The 18,022-nt window shown below is 33.2% G+C and overlaps 2 protein-coding genes across 6 annotated transcripts; both read left to right on the top strand.

The window, feature by feature from the left end:
• Nucleotides 1-1,662: 1,662 nt before the first annotated feature.
• Nucleotides 1,663-3,066, top strand: LOC116024203 (replication protein A 70 kDa DNA-binding subunit A-like). The gene is made up of 8 exons (XM_031265103.1): nt 1,663-1,722; nt 1,879-1,975; nt 2,079-2,209; nt 2,293-2,371; nt 2,451-2,583; nt 2,703-2,863; nt 2,950-3,007; nt 3,049-3,066. The coding sequence occupies exons 2-8, from the start codon at nt 1,884-1,886 to the stop codon at nt 3,064-3,066; spliced, it is 672 nt and encodes a 223-aa protein (XP_031120963.1). The 5' UTR covers nt 1,663-1,722; nt 1,879-1,883.
• Nucleotides 3,067-10,308: 7,242 nt separating this feature from the next.
• Nucleotides 10,309-17,541, top strand: LOC116025961 (pentatricopeptide repeat-containing protein At1g05670, mitochondrial). 5 transcript variants are annotated; one of them, XM_031267385.1, is made up of 9 exons: nt 10,309-10,602; nt 11,271-11,365; nt 11,664-11,726; nt 12,438-14,127; nt 14,290-14,911; nt 15,416-15,510; nt 15,635-15,808; nt 16,467-16,574; nt 17,138-17,541. In XM_031267385.1, exons 4-5 carry the CDS (start codon nt 12,534-12,536, stop codon nt 14,790-14,792), a joined length of 2,097 nt encoding a protein of 698 aa, XP_031123245.1. In that variant the 5' UTR covers nt 10,309-10,602; nt 11,271-11,365; nt 11,664-11,726; nt 12,438-12,533; the 3' UTR covers nt 14,793-14,911; nt 15,416-15,510; nt 15,635-15,808; nt 16,467-16,574; nt 17,138-17,541. The 5 variants fall into 5 exon arrangements, with proteins under 5 accessions (XP_031123245.1, XP_031123244.1, XP_031123242.1 ...); XM_031267386.1 differs by having other exon boundaries at nt 10,312-10,602; nt 12,438-12,600; nt 12,750-14,911; nt 17,138-17,480; XM_031267384.1 differs by having other exon boundaries at nt 10,310-10,602; nt 12,438-14,908.
• The last annotated feature ends 481 nt before the right edge of the window (nt 17,542-18,022 follow it).

Raw genomic sequence — 18,022 nt, 5'->3', positions numbered from 1 at the left:
CAATGGTACACGCCTAATATGTGATATGTTTGGGGATCATACCATAAGTTGCATTATCGCAGTGGGGGAATACAAGGGTAAGCATGTATTGATACCTAGAATACCACTTCAACCATCAAAGGATGAAAACTGTCCAATACCATTCAAAAGATGCCAATTCCCCGTAAAAAGTTGTTTTGCAATGACAATAAATAAAGCACAAGGCCAAACTCTAGATTTTGTTGGCCTTTACTTGAAGGAACCTGTTTTTAGCCATGGTCAACTATATGTCGCGATGTCTCGTGCAAAGACTGCAGCTTCTTTGAAAATCGTAATATGCAACGATTTTGATGAATCGACATGCACAAATCTTACAGAAAATGTTGTTTACGATGAAATCATCAAGTACATATTATGACGGCTTAATTTAATTGTGCATCAATTACAAGTGAGTATAGTTTGCATTATATTATTCTATAATCAAACAATTATTATTTATTCTATCAAACACCTCACGTAATTTTCTTAGCATAGCCTTCCCGCTTACCCTTTTTTTCGACATATCCAACTTAAACTCCAAAATAAAAAATAAAAATAGTTTGCACTTTATAAATTAACATTAAATGAAGTAATAACATTACAAACATGCAAGATAAAATTATTTATAGTGTAGAAGCAAATATAATTAAAAACTTAATCCAACATAGTGGTTCACTAACCTACTTAAAACTTAGTACATAACTTAAAAATTACAACAGAATGAATTACTAGCATTTTTAAAACTTAAAAACAACAATTCATATGAACTTATATTTGTATTAACTTTTTTCGTTCAACATATTTGCTTTGTTTCAGAGTTTGGATCTACTCAACCGTACAAGTTCAAATATTGTAATTTGTTGTTGCCTAGGTACTATTTATTTTGTGCATCATATATAAGATTTAGTTTAACGCTATTGTATTTTAATTACTTTAATTAAAAGATTATGCTCAATATGTTTATATATATTTTGTTCAAAGCATATATATTTACACTTATACAATAATAATAATAATCATAATAATAATAATAATAATAACAACGAATGTTAGGTTAGAAATGGCTTGTGAACATATGACTAGCTTAATGACAACAATTTTATACGCGACTAACAGTATTAAATTTCCTTAATTGTGTACAGCATGGAGGGACTAGTGTTGATACCTGATGTTATTACTGAGTTACCACGATGGCGGTGCAAAGTTGTAGTGGTACAAAAACTTAATACACAAGAATCAAGGAGAACACCAGGAAAGAAATATAAACCCATAATATTGGAGGATGAGGCTGTAAGTTTTTAAATTGATCACAAATATTAGTCCTCGGTATTAATGTTCAAAGATGTCCCTATCTTATTTTATGTCAAATATAATTACATTTCGTTAACATATATGTACGTATTTGATACTTCTTTCAGGGTAACAAAGTGCAAGCAATGTTGTATGACAAAGACATTGATGGGACGATTGATAAAAGACTCGAGGTGTCTTCTACATATATTATATCTAATGCATCGGTTAAAGCTGTCGTAGGTTTTACAAATTTACCTGATCCAAAGTACATGAATATTTGGAATATAACGAGGAGTACTATGATTCAAAAGCTTAGTCCTGATGAGGGAATTGACATATCTAGACATGTCCAGGCTCATCTGAGCCCATTTCACCATATTTTTGACTATTTTTTATCTCGCCGACCAATAAGTAAGTCAATTCTTTATTTCATTGTCTTTTAGATTTGTTTAGTTCCTTATTATTATTATTATTATTGTTATTATTATTATTATTATTATTATTATATTATGGTTAACACTTGATTTATGCATCATCAATTTAGTTGCTTCTTTTGTATAACTATAGGCATTATGGCGATTGTTATATACAAGTTACCACGCCAAATTGTGGTGACCAAAAATGGCGAACAAAATGTTCATGATTTTGTTGTCATGAACGAAGAGTATAAATCTTAACCCGTTTCTTGCCTTACTTATATAACAATTATTTACTTTGTTATATGTTATCATTTTGTTTATATATTATGTTTCGAATTTCACTTATAGATTGAAGCCTATTATGCTAACACTTTGGGGAACGTTTGCTGTAAACCAAGGGGTTCAACTTGAATTACAACTTCGGCAAGGGAAATTCCCCATTATACTTGCTGAAGGATTGAACGTTAATGCATTCCAAGGTAATATTGTTATGTTCTTCCAACGAGTGCATTAAATTATTTCTACTTTTTATATTACATACTTGACATTTGTGTTTAATTAGGGTTGTCACTGAGTACACTATATAACACATCAATTGAAGTTGATCCTGTTGGCCACGTTGCAAAAGTCCTTAATGATTGGTATTTTGTAATTCCTTGTCACTTATGTAGAATATACCAGTTATTTGACCATGATAATAGTGATTGGTTATTCTTATAGGAAGGACAAAAACTCTGAACTCATCTACAAGGAAATTGTAGATAAGACTTACCTTGATTCATTGCTTGCATTGGCAGACCCTATAAGGCAACGAAAAACATGCCTTTCATCTCTTGAAACTGGATTTGAACAAGTTAGTAAACATTTCATTTCAACTGTATGTCGAATGTCAAATCGCCTTTTACATTTAACCATCAATCTATTTACTTTTAAAGCTTTTGACCTACTTTTGTGGCTCTGCATTACATTTAGAAACCAATTGCATGGGTGAGAGGCAAAATTAGATTGCTTAAGCGTGATGGTTTCGACTACTACGTTGGTTGCAATTACTGCAACAAAATAGTCAACTCAACTGAAGGCTTACAACTCCACTGCATGAACTGTGGACAAACTGATGGCATCACTGTCAGAAGGTATCAAAATATATATCTTCGTTGTTTCCTTAATACTTAAAATTCTAATATAGCATGACTTATATTATGTTTTTATTGATATACAGGTATAAGGTGGACATAGAAATATTTCCTCCTACACTTGCGTTACTTGCAACTGGAAATGTATTTTCCTGTACAAGTATACCACTTGTTGATGCCATAAGATTTTCTTCCGTACTTAAGTGGTTCATGGCTGCAACAAAGATGAAAAAATATATTACGTCATCGCCATTGCATATCAAGAAAAAAACATATGATTACCAGTAGCCTCAAGCAGTCCTCCAATATTATGCTCAATACCCCAAAATCGATCAAAGGGTATGTTCGGTAACAATCCATTAGTAAAAGTTGATATCCCATGTTCTAGATCCCATAAAGGATATTTGCTAATATCGGAAGATGTGCAAGAAATTTGGCTTGGAAAAAATGAGGCAAGAGCAGCATCAGCAACATCAATCGATAAAGGATATCCGATAACATCGGAAAATGGATAAGAAATGTGGTTTAGTAAAGATGAGGAAGGCGTAGTGTCGACCAACTCATCACAAAAGGAATACTCCGTAATATCGGAAGATGGGTCAACAATTTTGTTTGGAAAAGATGAGGAAGAAGCTGGGTATGCCGTCTCATCCCATAAGGAATACCTAGCAATATCATAAGTGGTGTAGGAATATAGGTCCTAAATGTTAGATTTTCCCACTAAACTCATTTTCGATATGTTTATCAAAATTATGGGATAAATATATAATTATGTCCAATTTGCTAAATACTATGTGAAAGAAATAAAGTATAAGCCAAAATATATAAACTGATGCATAATTTTAAGGGTTATGTACTTGATAGAACCAAACGATAAAAGTATGGAGTATTGATTCAGAATATATTTTTATTCATCGTTATGCAAAAAATCAAGTACCTCATCTATTTGCTGAGGATTTAATTCTAGATTATCAAAAAATTGAGGAACATGTAATGAACTCTCAGGTTGGGTTACAGGAAGGTAATAAGAAGAAGAACGTTTACATTTATTGCATTTTTTCCTATACGAAATATTACTATTAATATTAACTCTAAGTTTATTAGTTGCCTTATCCAATTTCATTGTTGGATTATCAAGCAACATTTTCTTCTTATTTTCCAAATCACTCTTTATCCTTTCAACCTCCGCTTCATCCTGAATATTCCCAAATTCCTACAAAAAGGAAATTGTTATCTCTCATTCAAAAATATCAATTACTAAGTTGATAAATAAACTGCAAATACCTGGATATTTTTTACCATCCTTTCCAAAGTCAAGAATTTCCGGTTAGGCCATTCGGAAATTCCTAATTTCCTACATACCCTCCTTAAAGTAGATGAGCTAATCAATAATTTCTTTGCAGCGTCAGCTTGTTGCAGATGTAAATACTGAAGCATCTCTTCTTTAGTTATTGTGTTGGGATTACGAAAGGAATTTTTAATCCTATTTTTCCCAAGTAAGACATCATTACTAATACTTCCTACAGCTATCCCAGAAGTGGCATTATTCTCCTCCATAAATGCAATATTATTCTGTTTTTTAGCTACAACGTTCGTAGCTAGATCACCTTAATAAAAAGTTACCCATTAAAACAATATATATCATAAGAAGTAAAGTTTATGAAAAAGTGTAACACTTACCAACAACTTCGTTGAACTCTAATTGTAAATCCACTATATCTTGAACATAGGCTAAATCCATACTCGTTTGAGATACATTAGTCCTCAATGGTGATATTTGAAAATCATTCGAAAATGAATGATCATCGGTTGAGTCATTTTTGTGAGGAAGAGAGGAAGTAGAATGACTTGACATTATGAAAAATCATAAACAAAAAGATAAAACTAAGAAGAGAACTTATAATAAAAATGTTGAAAATATAAAAAAGATGTGAACAACAATTTAATAAACTGAAGAAAATATACCCCAAATGGAGCATCCTCATCAACCGACGGCTACTGTATATGGTAAAATGACATCTATTGTTCGAAAGGACAGCTACGTTGACAATTTGCACCACTGTTTCCAAAAAAAAAACTACTGTTTTATACAACTTCTACACATTAAATTTTCTTGATTGGCACACCAATTTCCCTCGAAATAATCAAAAGTCTTCAATAGTCTCACATGATGTTTAATTAAACTGTTAAACTTTTATATAAATTAATGATTCGATTGGCATTAAAATCTTCTTAAGTCTAACTCACATTGTTTGTTGTTTTGTCTTTGTTCTTAGATTTATCACTTTATTAAACTTGTAACACTTTTTAGATATGGCAAATATTTAACTTTGTAATACACGGAATATAATATACCATAATGCTAAATAATCATTTACTCCATATGTTTATCTTGACAAAGACATATAAATTAAAGTTTAGACACATAAATGATTTATTACCATAAGATACCCACTCAAGGTAATATCTAAAAATTGTTTATGTTTACAAATGTCTATTGTACTCATATATTTGCATCATTGAATGAGAATAAATGATTGATAAATATTTGTCATCGTTATCACTTAAAATTATTACTTCCACTAACTCTATTATCACTTAAATTAGGGATCCAATTACCACATTACCTATCATTAGTAATTATTGAAAATATGAAAAAAAAATAGTTAAAATACACTAACTCCATTATCACCTTAAATAAGAGTGGTTGAGTGTCTTTTTGTGACTACTGAATAAAAAAAACATGAGTGGCTGAGTATATTTTTTTTGTAGTGCTTAAGACAAAAAAAAAAGATTGGCTGCTTTCCTGTTTCGTGATTGATGCTCAACCTTGTCCTTTGCTAAAAAAAAAAAAAAGTTTATTGCTTTTTTGTGGAAAGGCGTCCAACCCTGTTACCTGGTTAAGGAAACAAAATGGACTACGATACTTGATTTTCTCTTATCTCTGCACCATCTGGTTTTGCTGATGTTTTCATGCTTTATAATGTAAGTTGTTTTACAATTAAATGTTATGAGTTGATTATAAAGCAAAATCTCATAACTCTCCATTTTCTTTGGTTTTTTCAGCTGGCCTTGTCCACCTCCACCAAAACTGTAAGCAACACCAGTTGAGCATTACTACCAATTCAACCAATTCTGATACTTGTTAACTCTAAACGACTTCCTAAACTGTAAGTATAAAATACATCATTATATTACTTTTTATTCTTTTATTCTTACTAATCATTAATTATAACTGGCAAATTTACAAACTTTCAAACTGTATATATAGATTTCATTATAGTTACTATAACTTCTGCGTTTTAAATTTTTAGGGTAAAAGTATTCACATAGTATCGTATACTTGTAATTGTTTCTAGCACTCATGGCTTCTATGAACATTCTCTTACGTTATATTTCTCCAANAGTGTAACACTTACCAACAACTTCGTTGAACTCTAATTGTAAATCCACTATATCTTGAACATAGGCTAAATCCATACTCGTTTGAGATACATTAGTCCTCAATGGTGATATTTGAAAATCATTCGAAAATGAATGATCATCGGTTGAGTCATTTTTGTGAGGAAGAGAGGAAGTAGAATGACTTGACATTATGAAAAATCATAAACAAAAAGATAAAACTAAGAAGAGAACTTATAATAAAAATGTTGAAAATATAAAAAAGATGTGAATAACAATTTAATAAACTGAAGAAAATATACCCTAAATAGAGCATCCTCATCAACCGACGGCTACTGTATATGGTAAAATGACATCTATTGTTCGAAAGGACAGCTACGTTGACAATTTGCACCACTGTTTCCAAAAAAAAAACTACTGTTTTATACAACTTCTACACATTAAATTTTCTTGATTGGCACACCAATTTCCCTCGAAATAATCAAAAGTCTTCAATAGTCTCACATGATGTTTAATTAAACTGTTAAACTTTTATATAAATTAATGATTCGATTGGCATTAAAATCTTCTTAAGTCTAACTCACATTGTTTGTTGTTTTGTCTTTGTTCTTAGATTTATCACTTTATTAAACTTGTAACACTTTTTAGATATGGCAAATATTTAACTTTGTAATACACGGAATATAATATACCATAATGCTAAATAATCATTTACTCCATATGTTTATCTTGACAAAGACATATAAATTAAAGTTTAGACACATAAATGATTTATTACCATAAGATACCCACTCAAGGTAATATCTAAAAATTGTTTATGTTTACAAATGTCTATTGTACTCATATATTTGCATCATTGAATGAGAATAAATGATTGATAAATATTTGTCATCGTTATCACTTAAAATTATTACTTCCACTAACTCTATTATCACTTAAATTAGGGATCCAATTACCACATTACCTATCATTAGTAATTATTGAAAATATGAAAAAAAAATAGTTAAAATACACTAACTCCATTATCACCTTAAATAAGAGTGGTTGAGTGTCTTTTTGTGACTACTGAATAAAAAAAACATGAGTGGCTGAGTATATTTTTTTTGTAGTGCTTAAGACAAAAAAAAAAGATTGGCTGCTTTCCTGTTTCGTGATTGATGCTCAACCTTGTCCTTTGCTAAAAAAAAAAAAAAGTTTATTGCTTTTTTGTGGAAAGGCGTCCAACCCTGTTACCTGGTTAAGGAAACAAAATGGACTACGATACTTGATTTTCTCTTATCTCTGCACCATCTGGTTTTGCTGATGTTTTCATGCTTTATAATGTAAGTTGTTTTACAATTAAATGTTATGAGTTGATTATAAAGCAAAATCTCATAACTCTCCATTTTCTTTGGTTTTTTCAGCTGGCCTTGTCCACCTCCACCAAAACTGTAAGCAACACCAGTTGAGCATTACTACCAATTCAACCAATTCTGATACTTGTTAACTCTAAACGACTTCCTAAACTGTAAGTATAAAATACATCATTATATTACTTTTTATTCTTTTATTCTTACTAATCATTAATTATAACTGGCAAATTTACAAACTTTCAAACTGTATATATAGATTTCATTATAGTTACTATAACTTCTGCGTTTTAAATTTTTAGGGTAAAAGTATTCACATAGTATCGTATACTTGTAATTGTTTCTAGCACTCATGGCTTCTATGAACATTCTCTTACGTTATATTTCTCCAACGAACACAACGGAATCGATACACGTCAAGTTCATACAAATGTTGTACCTCGTCGACACAAATTACTCTGAACCTGATTCTTTACAATACATCTTCCACGATGAAGAGGTAATTCACTTGTAACATTGTGTTTTATTAAACTCTTTCTTATTGCATATAGATTCTGTTAAAGGTGTTAACTGCATTTACACAACAGGGCACCTTTATTAACATCCATATTCCGAATGAATGTGTTCGAAAGTATGCGAAGAAATTTAAAGAGGGCCGAGTTTATCGCATAAAAAAATTTGTGGTGACGACTAATGTGCACAAACACAAGACAACCAATCACAAGTACATGTTAAACTTGTCTTTGAGAACACTTGTCAGAGAATTAGATGCTGCGAATTTCCCCACTTTTACGTATCCATTAAGCGGTGAGCTATCTTTAACATAAAATTTCATTCTTATAACCTGACAATCCTAAGTGAGTTACTTCTTCTTATTTAAATATCTTTTAGTAACACAAACTCGACCATTATTATGTATTATCAACACAATTGAGCAAATGATTATGTTACTACATATTTTATTGTCAAACAAATAGAATTTATTTATAATTAAATGCCTTAAACAATTTTGTTTCTATTTTCCCTGCTTACAGAGCCTCAAAGCACAAGTATGACTTCAACTAATGAAAAGACACTACAGGACTTAAGCAATGCTCTCATGCATATTGTCTCAATTAAAGATATCTACGAAAAAGGAAAAGTAAGTTGCATTGGGTTGAAAAATAGGACCACTTTATCATAATCTCGTGATATTTACATTCAAATAGCGCACTCTAGAACATATTTTTTAATGTGTTAGCATGAATATAAATTTAATAAAACTTTGTTTATAATTGTAAGGCTGGTGAATTTTGGATTGGTGAAAAAATTGTTGCAGTAGAGAACTCTTACAACTGGTTTGCTGTGTGCTGCCAAGCAAACGATTGTAATAGTCGACTCATTCCCCTTCCTTCTGGTGAATATGAGTGCAAAAAATGTTTGACAAATTGGACAAAGGGCATCGACAAGTACAATTTAAAGCTTCAAGTAGAAGATGCCAATGGAAATGCAAAATTGAAATTGGTGGACAAAGACTGCATCCAACTGATAGGTAGAACAGCATCAGACCTCCGAGCAAAGCATAAGCGCATAACCCCTCAACTGCCAAAAGAAATACAATCATTGGTTGGACTTGGCATGTTATTTATGATTGAGGTGAAAAGGGAACAATTGGAAAACAGATACGCTCCCTTCTTCGTAACAAAGATAATAAATAATCAAACATTAGTCAGCCTTTACTGTCCTGAGGTTATAAAAAAAACAAAACAATTGGTATCTTGAGCCAGAAGGAGACATTAACTTGTTAGACGAGGTAGACTATTAGCACTACTTCTGTTTAGTTTGTTTAATATGCAAATTTGTTTACAAGCAAAAACTCAAACTATGTTAAATGCTTTTTCACGTGATTTAGGAATTTATCGAAGCTGAATGAAACGAATCATTTGGAGATCATTTTGTACATGTTCGATTCGTACTTTTATATTTTTTATTATACATTGATGCAATTTGACACAACTTTTTTTTTATTGAGATGGACAAGAATTTAAATGCATGTATAAGCCTTCATTTCAAATTGTTTATATCTTCTTTCGTGCAACACAACTAACTTTATTTAAAGAAATAAAAGCATTACATGTTAGTACATTTATTTGAATATGAGATATGAACAACCGAAAAACACAAGTTTCTATGTTTGTTTTAGAAACTGTACGAAAAAAAAACCCAAAGTAGGACACTAACAATGATGTAGGAGAATGAACTACAATTTTATAGGACACTAACAATGATGTAGGAGAATGAACTACAATTTTAATAAACTTGTATATATAAATGGGAGAATGAACTACAATTTTAATAAACTTGTATATATAAATGGTACAACTCTATTTATTATCAATAAACTTGTATGTATGAATCTCCGTTTGACAAAAATAAACTAGCTCCTTATATTTATATCGTACATAACTATTGAAATAACACTCTTGACCTCTTAATTAAATTCAAATTTAAACAAAAAAAAATATAAAATAAATACCAAAGAATTTAAATTTTAACACATTTTTTAATATCATTGTATTTATTCGATCTTTGTTGGGCATTATACTACGCGCATCGCGCGTGCCACCGCTAGTATATATATAAAAGCTCAATCATAGTGCCAGTGGCATAATTAATGTTTAGCCCAAAAGAAATAGAATTAATGTAAGCCCAATAGCCTGAAACAAAATAGCCTAAATCAGATCTGCTCGATTACTTATCGCCTTCTACGCTTCCAGTCCCAAACCAGCGCCTCATGCGACACTCCGGTCAGGTGGTTACTCCCTAATGCCCTCCGGCCTTGCCCTCGCTACTCACTCCTCAATACTCACATCCACTTCTCGGCCCTTGGCTTCTGTTTCTCCGTCCTCTGAGTATCCCACGCCAACGCCCTCGCTCCTCTCCCTGTCTCCCTCACACTCCTCTCACCTAACCTCAGCCTCGCCGGAAGCCTGCTCGCCCCTCAGTCAGGTAATAATGTAATATCTTATTTTTAATTTTTTTAATTTCTATACTTTTAATCTATTAAGTGTTTAATTATGTAAATTTTTATACTGTTAATATCTTATTAAGTGTTTAATTTAAGTAGTTAAATTTGTATACTGTTAATAAATTGATTGCAAAAAACTAACTCATATTCATAACCTTTCTAAAGTTGCCCTTTTAAGCATTCAAAATTTAATGCACATTCAAATTTCTAAGACTTTAGACTGTTTTGGAATGAAAGGATTATTCCGTATATAATAATTTGTTTGGCTTTGGAGTGAAAGAATTGGTTTCTTGTTCTTGTTGGTTGGCTTTGGAGTGAAAGAATTATAGAAATTGGTAACTTTATACTATTTTCAAAGATAAAATAATTATCTCTAGTATAGATAAATAATAGACTTGCTGTGTGGATTTATAGTGTATATAGGGGTGATTTTGAGGTGGAAAAGAAAACTAGCTTTTCACTTCTTGCTTTTAATTTTTTTAATCCCCTTCAATTTGTTTTACTGGTTTAATTGATTAAACATGGTGGTATAATTAATCAATACAAGTAAGAACTTTTACTATGTTAAGGTAAAATGCTTATTTGATCAATTGATCGTATTTATACTAATGGTTTTATAATATCTCATTATCTCATTCTCATTTGATAGGTTTAAAGGAATTGAAGGCGTGTAGTTTGGGACAGTTGACAGTGGCAGTGTTTGTTAGTTTGTATTTGTTATTAGCACTTTGGCAGTTAGACTTCGTAAGTTTGTAGTATTTGGATAATTGGATTTTAGTATATGTTATAGACTTTTTGTGACTTTGGTAGTTTGCATTTGATTTGGACATTTGGTATTTTGATTTTTAGAGACTTGTATAAGTATTAATGGTTGAATAGTTTGTGAAATTTTGGTTTTTCGGTTACCGACCGAAACCGACGGTCGGTTATAGTTTTGCTTTCGGTCGGTTTTGGTCGGTTATGATGGTCAAAAATCATGGTCGGTTTTTCGATTGGTTATTTAACTGAGCGACCGTTTGCTCACCCCTACTTGTTGTCGCAGGAAAAAACTTTCTGACAAGTAAACGGTTGTAGCTGAGGTTGCATACGGATATAAACTCCAGCGGTATTTTATATTCTGCTTTCGCAATTTCATTGTGCTATCACTCTTAATTGTATTACGATGTTTGCCCCACAATTGTTCGGTGAAATGCCCGACATGTGTTTTTGTTAATGGAGGCGAAACAATGTGAATGCCGCATTACATAAGTGTAATTTTTGAATTTTGGGATATAAAATTAGGGGTGGGAATAGGCTCAGAACTTTGATTTAGCTATTCAAAGGTCCGGCTGGGGTTCACCTTGGGTCTGTAGTTTTTGTTATTTCAAGTGCTATTCATATCAGTGCTCTCCCATGGTTGAATAGTTTGTGAAATTACGGTTTTTCGGTTACCGACCGAAACGGACGGTCGGTTATAATGCTTTCTATGTAATATTAGAGCTATATGCTCAAGGATATATCCTTCTTAGTGCTTACATATTCTGGTTTCATGGTCTTTGTTTGTGTTGAGGAAAACAAATGTGCTTTAAAGCCTATCTTTGAAGCCGTTTTAATGGCCTGCATATTAAATAGGCATTAAAAAGGCTTCTGGCCATGCCAGGTCTATTCTAGGCTCAGGCTTGGGCCTAAAAAAGCCTACTTATAGGCCCAAGCCTAATTTGCCAAGGCTTGGCTTGGCCTGGCATATTTCCACCCTTATCTTTTTATGGTTGCTGTTCATTTTTCTACATGGTTGGAATTTGTATTTGAAGTCTTATGAGTAATCGTTGTTTCGCAGGTGATGGACTGAATTTGTTCTTCTACATGGAGGGATGCCATTACATTTGCAAGAATGGATGTTCGGAATCTGAACTAATAGCTCTCTCCTGTAGACATGAAGAGGTGTTCAATCCTTCTTTCGAATTGCAATCCTCGACGATTGTGTTATCATGAACAATTAGGTTCTACCCTGAACCATCTCTTTATCTTCTGCTATTCAAGTAATTCTTTGGTTGAGAGGTTAAATCCTTCTCGTCCAACCAGTACCAGACCCTTCCCTGATTATTCTCCAAAAAAGCCCTCCATAAGAGATACTGAACTTGTCTATCAGGTGTCAATTACTGTTAAGCAACGCCGTTATGAGACCCTTCGTCGTACTTTAAAGTCATTTGAATCGAAGATCAGGTCTGATCATTTTGTTTGGGTTCTCATGAGCATAAGGAATGATTACAAACTAGTTCTGGATTTTTATAACTGGTGGTGCGTACGTAGGAACCCATCACTTGAAGCCCGTTGTATTGTTGTTCACATTGCCACATCTTCTGAAGATACAAAGATGGCACGTGAACTTATCCGTGAGTTTTGGATTAAACCCAGTTTAGACATTGATCTTTCATTTGTTCACTTTTTAGAAAAACTAATATACACTTACAAGGATTGGGGTTCTAATCCTTATGTTTTTGACATTTTCTTCCAAGTCCTTATTGAAGTAGGCTTCTTAGTCTATGCAAGGAAGTTTTTTGATAAGATATTGAATTATGGTATAGTTTTATCTGTTTGTTCATGTAACCTATATCTTTCCTCTCTATCAAATAGCAATGGTGGGCACATAATGGCTTTGAAGGTTTTTAGTGAATTTTCTAATTTGGGGGTCGCTTGGGATACTGAATCACATAACATAATGGTTCACTCACTCTGCCGAATAGGAAGAGTGAAAGAAGCCCATAACCTACTCCTGCAAATGGAACTGAGGGGATGCATCCCTGATGTTGTAAGTTACAGCACTGTGATTAATGGGTACTGTACTGCTGGAGAACTGGAACCAGTGTTGAAGGTCATAGAAGAGATGCAAGGAAAGGGACTTAAACCAAACAAACATACTTTTAACAGCATAATTCTTCTTTTGTGTAAGACTGGTAAAGTATCATATGCAGAGGAGGTCCTTAGGGAGATGATATCACAGGGAACTACCCCAGATAATGTAGTTTACACTACTCTCATTGATGGCTTCTGCAAAGCTGGGGTTGTAACTGCTGCATACAGATTGTTTAATGAAATGCAGTGTTTGAACATCATTCCTGATTTGGTAGCGTATACTGCCCTTATCTGTGGTCTGTGTCAAACTGGAAAGTTTGCAGAAGCATATAAGCTCCTGCATGATATGCTTGACTGTGGGTTGGAACCTGATGAGTTTACTTACACCACACTTATAGATGGTCACTGCAAAGTGGGTGAGGTCCAGGTTGCCTTTTCTCTTCACAACCAAATGGTTCAGATGGGATTGGTGCCAAATGTTGTCACTTATACTGCATTGGCTGATGGGCTTTGTAAACAGGGGGAACTTGATATGGCAACTGAGCTTCTTCAGGAGATGTGTCGAAAGGGACTTGAGTTAAACATTTATACTTACAATTCACTTATTAATGGTCTTTGTAAAGCTGGAAATATTGTGCAAGCATTAAAACTGATGAAAGATATGGAAGCATCAGGTATTCCGCCTGATACTTTTACCTATACCACTCTAATGGATGCTTATTGTAAATCAGGAGAAATAGCCAAGGCTCATGATCTTTTGCGTGATATGCTGTGCAGTAGGATTCAACCCTCGATTGTTACATTTAATGTTTTGATCAATGGGTTTTGTACCTCAGGGATGCTGGAAGAGGGTGAGAAACTGCTGGGATGGATGGTGGAGAAAGGTATAATGCCAAATGCCACCACTTACAATTCTCTAATGAAGCAACATTGCATTAGGAATAATATGCGTGTTGCCGCAGAAATTTGCAAGGGAATGTGTAGTAAAGGAGTTATGCCAGATGGTAATACCTATAACATATTGATACGAGGACATTGCAAAGGGAGGAATATGAAGGAGGCCTGGTATCTACATAAAGAAATGGTTGAGAAGGGATATAAACCAACAATTGATACATATCATGCGCTCATTAAGGGTTTCTTGAAGAGAAAAAAGTTCTCTGAAGCAAAAGGAGTTTTTGAAGAGATGAGAAGAGAGGGCTTGTCTACAGATAAAGAATTATACTGCATCTTTGCAGATATGAGATTTGAGGAAGGGGATTTTGACAGGGCTCTTCAAATCTGTGATGAAGCAATAGAAAAGTGTCTCATAAACAAGACCAATGATTGGGTCACATAATTTTATCTTCGAATCCATGTTGGAATATTCTGAAGAAACATTTTCAATCCTATTTGCTCTTGTGCAGAGCATTCAGATTCCTCCACTGGGCTGCCATGATTGGAGATATGAGAAATGTGGTAAATCTTATGTAACTTGTGCCTTGAAACCTTGTATCTTTTGAATGTTTATATCCATAAGTTCTGTGCTTGATATACTGAATTTTGCGGTTTTGCCACTGGAATTGTCTTCATTTCCTTTTCCCTTCTCACTTTAACTGATATATCAGCTGCTCGTCTATAAGTCTATAACATTATCATTGATGATATTCTAATATTATTCATATGTATGAAGAGCAATAGCTTTTAGGTCTATAGCTAGTAAACAAAGGTCCATCACATGCTCATGAAGCTTATTGCACACACAAGATTTCCTTGCAAGGTCAAAACGACCATCTTTATTCTTTAGTTGATATCAAGAAATTGTTATCTTTCATACAAGATTCTTTGTATTTCATCTTTCTTCTTTCGAACTTGCAGCACACTTTATCATGAAGTGGCATATTTAAGTAGTCTATATTAATGAAAGGATCGAGTCACCATGGCAATGCATATACTTATGTTCTTAACATGTGAACTTTGCAGCATGGAAGCGGAATTTTTTGGTGATATTGTTATAGTGCCTTACATGGATAATTATGATCTCGTGGTATTGAAGACTGGCAATCTGCGAATATGGGGTGAGTGGTTATAAGACTTAATTTTGTCAGCTTCCATGTCCTTTTCTGGACTTCCCACCATCTAATGAACTTTCAAGTTGTCATGTCATCGTGCAGTCTTTCTGACCTCTCAGGAGTTTTGCAGGTCCGTACAGTTGCTTCAAAGTATATAATGAAGTGTGACGATGACACATTTGTACGGATAGATGCTGTCATGAATGAAGTTTAGAAAATTCGTCATGGCAGAAGCCTGTATATTGGAAACATCAATCACTACCATAAGCCACTGCAAAATGGTAAATGGGCAGTCACCTATGAGGTATGCACTTATTCCTTCTCTATTTTCGATCCCCTGGATGGCTGTTCTGATATTTTTAAAAGTATATTCTCCTTCCAAGTTCGATTCTCAGCAGGAGCATTCTATTGGCTTGGTCAGCTATGGGCAACTTAGTGCACACTGTTGGGTAGTGGTTGCGGGTTTCCCTTGTGATCCAAAAAAATGCATATTAACCCCTCTCTCTCACTTTATATGGGCCTCCTTTTTCCTTTTCAAATAAAAGACAAGCTAAAATTATGTGTCTATCTCAAATTAGATAAAGTCTTGTGAGTTTATTGTTTCTTTTCTTAATTGAGTTCAAGTGCTACATTTTGCTTGTGTTTTAGTTTCTTATCATGTTCGAGTTCAAAAGTTAACTGTCTTACTGTCCCTATGGACAAATTGACGTAATTTTTACATTTTTGTTTATCTCTATCACTTACTACTATCATTATTCTTTTGGTACATACAAGGGGGCTAGAGGTTGAACTTGAATCCTCCTACCTAGAGTTACATGCTCATGCCACTATACTTGAATGTTTTTGTCTAAACATTTTTCTCTACAGAACTGTAAATTGGCCTAAATTGCTTTACGGGTGGCTGGGAGTTTGCCCTAAATTGGCCTGTTTATCACCTCACTTTTTGTTCTTGGGAGTTGCAGGAATGGCCAGAAGAAGATTACCCACCCTACGTGAATGGGCCTGGTTATGTCATCTCGTCTGATGTTGCGGAGTCCATTGTCTCTGATTTTGAGCAACATAAGTTGAGGGTATGATATCTTTTACCTGTATCAATTCCCTCTTTTTGATTGTACTTGTATATCTGCATGTTTGTCCATCCTGCAAAGCATGAGAATTATGAAGGCACTACTGTTTGAATTTTGTAACATGAAAATGGGAAATAGGGAAACACAGGATACAAAACGCTAGTGAGATTTACAAATATAAAAAGGAAAATGCTTCTTACCCCTCCTGAATTTCCCCTCCACTCCTGATGTGGCTTCCATTCATTGGCTGACCTACCACTAATTACAAATGGAATTTAGTAACCAATTAAATGGTGCCCATCATGAGGGATGGATTGGAGGGGTAGGGTATCATCATAAAAAATATAAGCATGCATTTGCAAATATTTTTTTCTTTAAATATGCATAAATATTACTGTAATTGACTATTTGTTTACTAGTTTCTGAAATGATTTATGGAGTTTCTGCAAATTATTGAGAGGAAACGTGGAAATGCTCACCCTTGAGAGTTTAGGTTTAAATGCATCTGATAAATAATAAAAAGGAAAGGAAAAAAAAAAAAAAACTGATCCTTTGACATGCTGCAGTTGTTGAAGATGGAGGATGTGAGCATGGGAATGTGGGTAGAGACTAGAGAAGTTCAACAATTTGAGGTCGGTGGAGTATGTTCACAGCTTGAAGTTCTGCCAGTTTGGATGCTGCTGCATTGAAGACTATTACACCGCGCACTATCAATCCTCCAAGCAAATCATCTGCCTCTGGGGAAAACTGCAAAGCCAAGGGAAAGCCCACACTCGAATAATGTGTTTTGCCAATTCTGCACTTGAATAAGAGTTTTTGCCAATCTCGCACTTGAATAATAAATTTTTATACAAAATTAAGTGAAAAATGAATACTAACTATATTATATACCATGGTCAGGTTCAGGTACGGTGGAATACTATTACATGTTCGATCATTTTTATTTTTAGTATATATATTGATTATTCAATTTTAATATAGTAAAAATATATTTTTAGGTATCATTCTAATAATGAATTCTCAAAAAATAAATATCCAATCCAATACATTAAAAATGAATTTGTATGACAGTGGTCCGCATTGCAATGTAGACTATGATATAGGGTATAATGATTGTCAAGGAGGCTCAATATTACAAATTGTATATATTTTAAACTTTAGAATGGATTCATAACCATTATATTACAATTAAATTCAATGGATCAAACACTAGCGTACGTCTATTAAAAAAATAGTATAGGCTTATCAAAATAATGCAGCTGTCATTTAAAATACTTCAATTACAACTTTTTAATGTTATTATATATATATATATATAAAATTTGTAAAAGAATAAGAAAATTAAGTTTAAGTTGAAAAGTTTAAAGAGAGTATTTAGAAATTATTTGATATATCTTTATTATGACTTGAACTCATGGTGCTATATGAACACATGTCTATAATTACTGAGG

The sequence above is a fragment of the Ipomoea triloba genome, chromosome 7, assembly GCF_003576645.1.
Source record: "Ipomoea triloba cultivar NCNSP0323 chromosome 7, ASM357664v1".
NCBI classification, from domain to species: domain Eukaryota; kingdom Viridiplantae; phylum Streptophyta; class Magnoliopsida; order Solanales; family Convolvulaceae; genus Ipomoea; species Ipomoea triloba.
The sequence above is the reverse complement of the archived record's forward strand: the minus strand, read 5'-3'. Positions and strand labels throughout refer to the sequence as shown.